The following is a 4901-nucleotide window of genomic DNA, read 5'->3' as shown; positions in this document are numbered from 1 at the left end:
TATCCGGTTCAGATGTTAGATTAATATTAATAAGTCTTTGACATAGTTGTAATCATTGTATCCATTTATTATCATTAAATCCTCTTCTAAAAGAGATATTAATATGTTCAGCTGCAAGCACTGTCGAAACTAACACATTCTTATGTTGAACAATATTATGTTGCAGAACCTAAATGTAATTGATATCTTTGATATTAAAAAAAAGGGTGAATTTGAAGGTGGTGTCTTTTTCGAAACAAGATGCAAGTAGTGCCAACCGCTGCCGGAAATCAGGCCGGATTGAATTGTTCTTGTTCCGCAGTGGAGCGGTTGTTGAGTTAGGCTTGGACGTGGCCAGGCGAAATCATGGTTGTTGATGATGGGCCTGTGCCCGTGGGAGCAAAAGCCTGCCACCCGCCGAGCAAATGAGTTATGGCTCGTGCGCTAGATCATAGTACTACATAGCCACCTTCCCTATCCCCAGGCATAGTACCACACGCTATGATGATATCAGTAGAAACGAGTCAGAGCCCTCCGGCTTACTATTTCAGAGCACCGCAATGATTCTGATCCCTTCCCCTCCCTGCGTACGAGCTGAAGAGGTTGATGGAATCCAGAGCTCTCCCAGTCTTACTTGCACCCTACAACGGGGGCACCGTACATGGCCATTGACAGCAAGCATCATGCGGTGTTGGCTTTGTTTGAGCCATCGGTTTATACTGAAGCTCTTCATCCCCGGGCTGGAATCGTTTTCTTTCCATCAGACAGTTCGTCAGACACCTCAGATGATTCTCACTCAGTACGTAAACATACACACATAAACAATTGTTAAGGACAATCGTGTGAGAAGAGACAGTTGGTCAAACACCTCAGATGATACTCCACTCACTCAGTAAACATACACAAACAAACAATTATTACAAATGGTAGTTTATGCATTGTATGTCCTGCACAACATCAGCAAACAAACAAACACACACAGGAAAAGGTTTACATGAAGCGGGTCAGCTTTTGGCTTTACATACATCAGCGAAGTGAAGTGAAGTGAGAGCTACTGCTAATTAACAACTCACATGCACACAGAAGAAGCACGCACACAAATAAACATACTGAAGGTCTATTGATGATGCATGATCACTTATTAGCAGCCTCAGCCTCAGAGTTGCAGCCTCGATCGGTAGGAATAGTAAAATCTCCCGGGGAGGCTCATCTGATCTGCTCTTGCGAAGGATGTCAAGCGAGTAGCCAGAAGTTCTTCTGCCAGCGGGTGCTGACGAGGTAGCCGCCGACGCCCTTGCTCTGCCGCCGCACCGCCAGCGTCAGGCACTCCGCCCTGTTGATGCACTCCTCCACCAGCACCTCGCCGCTGCTCCGCATGAAGCTGCATTTTTGTTTCCAACTCTCAGCATGGAACAAGCATGGCAGTTTAATTACACAGCCAAGAAAAGGTTACTTTTCCTCGGTAACTTTTTCTCAGAGCCTGACATATTTTCCCGTGGGGTTTTAAACTACCGCATGAGTACATAGTACAGCAGCTGCAGCGAGTCAGCAATGCTGCAGTGGCCAGTGTACAGTAGCCCCACGGTGCTCCCCATCATGGGTCCTCGCCACTTGATTCATCTAGTCTAGTCTAGAGTTTAAGCTGAAGGACAGTAAAAGAGGTGTCTCATGGCTCCCTTGATACTATGTACTGTACCAGTTTATTTTCCCACAGAAAGGCAGTGTCCCAGCTCTGAAATCTGAAGACCTTTCTGAACTTTCTTCCCCAAAATACATCTTACTCTCAGCCCAAAAAGTTCGACCTAATTAAGCTGCCAAAATCCTAAAATTCCCTTCTGAAATTCATCACACATGCATGGGCAGATCTGAATTTTTTTACACTTGTCTGAAAAAAGCCCTTAACATTTTAGTTTCTAAAGGGAAATGAACTTTACAGCAGCCCGATGGGCTATGCCAGCAATGTCAGATTCTCTCTTTTCTAACCTTTCTAGCATGACGATTCTGCGACGAGGGATGCATGTGCAGATGTGGTGCACGCATATGCACCTTGTGTAAACTGTAAAGCGTAGTGTAGTACGAGCTGGGTGCATGCTTACCAGCAGAAAGGCGATGGCTTGCGTTGGCTGAGCACGAGCACCGACGCCTCCAGCTTCTTCACCTGGCTCAGCACGGTGGCCAGCATGGGCCCTTGGATCACGAGCGCTTCCACCTCCACCTAACATAATTCATCCAAAACCAACGCTGTAATAAGTAACACTGTAACTGTAGTATGGGACACTGTCGCTGTGGGGGGATGATGACGATCCGAGCCCCTCCCGTTTCACGGGCTAGACGACGAGGAATAGTGCATTTGCATACACTGCTAACATTCAGTCGTCGCCAGTGAAGTACACTCATCAGATGCTAGTTTCTTATTCAAATCAAAAATCATCACAACAGGTCTTTTTTTCTCTCTCTCCATCTTATCCTAGCCCAAACTAGGCACGGAAATTCGTGTAAATTGTCACTATTACGAAGGCTACAAAATTTGAGAGATTTGCGGCGGCATATAGCTAGGTGACCTCGCTTTTATGAAGTTGAGGAGGGGTCTTTCTAGCTTTTAGCCCTGGCTGCCATGATTCATCAATGGAAAGTTAGCTATGATTCCATCGCTTTTACTTTTCCTGAACGTTCTCACTCTGATCCATCTCTGCCTACCGTAACTCTTGCCGCCAGGTGGGCCAAGGGCACCACAAACACTTGATTCCAGAGAAGCCACAGGATCAACCAGGCTAGCAGCATAGCACAGCTCCAATTAGGGAGAAATGTTATTGCGGTCTGCTTTTATGCTTGAAGAGGCCAAAAACCCAGTGTCGGTCGAACTATAGCATCTTTCCACTTCGTTCACTGTTTATAGGACCCGTGATCCTAAAACGAATTTTACTGAGAACTACTCTGTTATACCCGTGACCCTAAAACGAATTTTACTGAGAACTACTCTGTTATACCCGTGACCCTAAAACGAATTTTACTGAGAACTACTCTGTTATACTACTGTGGTGTAATATCTCAACAGAGCTCGATTAATTACTGTACTGTGTGACACGGCTTACTTAGGGTCTTTCTTTAAGGAAACTTACTTAAGGTCATAATGCAGACTCTAAAACACCTGAACAGTATGGCTACAAGGCCCTAAAATAAGATGGTACAGTAGTATGAGAAGTACAAATCGCTTCTGTGGCACTTAAGGTCCCAAAGGGGAGAGTGTCCAATCAAACTCTTAGGGTGTGTTCGTTTCTGGAACCAACCGGAATGGAATGGAACGGTTCCATTCCGTGAGCCCGTTCTTGTGTTCTTTTCTGGAATGGAGTGGAATGGGGTGGAATGGAGTGGTTCCAGAAAAAGGAATATTCCCTCAATATGCGGAACCGATCGGTCCGGCCGATTCGGCCGGACGAGGTGGAACGGCACAGTAATGATGGGCGATTAACTCTAATTTAATCAAGTTTAGCAATGATTAATTAAGATTAGGAATAATTAATCAAGTTTAGCAATAATTAATTAAGATTAGGAATAATTAATCAAGTTTAGCAATAATTAATTAATTTTAGCAATAACTAATCAAGATTAGGAGAATAATTAATCGAGTTTAGAATAATTAATCGGGTGACTATCTCACCCATTCCATTCCATTCTCATCCCATTCCAAAACCGAACACACGGATGGAACCGTTCTGTGACAATTTTTTTGTCCAAACCGAACACATGGATGGAACGGTTCTGTGACAGTGGAATGGAATGGTTCCATTCCATTCCACTCCATTCCCAAACCGAACACACCCTTAACAGCCAAGCCATAGACAATGTCAGGCATCTTACTATATTACTGTTAGACTAACACTGAAATCCTTGAAAAAACAGACCGCAAATGAATCGAGAACAAGGTTGAAGACGCACCTCAGGCTTGCAGGCCTTGCAGAGGGAGCCGAGGGAGTTGGCGAGCGCGGAGGCCTCCTCGCCGCCGGTGCCGCCGCGGGGCAGGACGTGGAGCAGCGTGAGGAAGTCCCCCCTGTTGGCGACGTGGGTGAGCGCCCACATCATGGCGTGCTTGGCGCCGGAGCTCTGGTCCACCACCACCATCACCCTCTTCCTCCCCGCCGACGCCGACGCCTCCTCCTCCCTGCCCCCGCATAACCCGCCGCCGACGCCGCGCCGGTGGCCCCTCGCCCGCGGCTTCTTCCTGCCGGACCACCGCCTCGACCCGCGCCTGCCCCCGCCGCCAACGCCGCACTCCCACTCCTCCGGCTGCTGGTACGGCGGCGCCGGCGCGCTACCGCCGTCGCTGGAGCTCAGCTGGCGCAGGAAGTACTCGCTGCTGCCACCGCTGCTCCCCATTGATCTCTCCTCCCCGCGCAGCTGTCGGCTCGGTGCGGTGCGGTGGTGTGCTTTGGGAGTGCGGTGTGTGTGTAACGTTGGTTCTGTTGCTTTAAAGCGGAGACAGGGCACTGGCGGGAGTAATAAGGATAGGGTGGACTCTGAAAAGGACACAAATCACACGGGTGAATACGCACATGAAACAGCCAAAAGATCGGTAACTTTTCGAGGTTACAAAACATTTGGTTTACTGAGCATTCTTTTGGCCGGGCCAGGCTTTGGGCCGGGCCTAACAAAGCCCAACGAAAAACCTGGCCGGTCTAAGAATGGCAATTTTATCCACAAACCGGGTACACGGATATCCAGCCGTCACACCAAAACCTGACCGGTCTCTAAAGGTGTGTTCGGTTCTGGAATTTGGTGGAATGGAACGGGATGGTTCCACACCTAGCACTCGTTCCTCTGTTCGGTTGGAGAGAAGGAACGGAACCAAGTGATTCCTCAGAAGGGAATATACCTGTAATATGCGGAACGGACTTGTTCGACCGATTTGGTGGAATCTGGAGGAA

The 4901-nt window shown here is 47.9% G+C and overlaps 1 protein-coding gene across 1 annotated transcript; it reads right to left on the bottom strand.

The window, feature by feature from the left end:
* Positions 1–1212: 1212 nt before the first annotated feature.
* Positions 1213–4353, bottom strand: LOC124650186. The gene is made up of 3 exons (XM_047189738.1): positions 3916–4353; positions 2076–2194; positions 1213–1360 (listed from the first exon to the last, which is right to left on the bottom strand). The coding sequence occupies exons 1-3, from the start codon at positions 4351–4353 to the stop codon at positions 1213–1215; spliced, it is 705 nt and encodes a 234-aa protein (XP_047045694.1).
* Positions 4354–4901: the final 548 nt, after the last annotated feature.

The sequence above is a fragment of the Lolium rigidum genome, chromosome 4 (genome assembly GCF_022539505.1).
Source record: "Lolium rigidum isolate FL_2022 chromosome 4, APGP_CSIRO_Lrig_0.1, whole genome shotgun sequence".
NCBI lineage: Eukaryota > Viridiplantae > Streptophyta > Magnoliopsida > Poales > Poaceae > Lolium > Lolium rigidum.
This window is presented reverse-complemented; position numbering and strand designations above follow the sequence as displayed.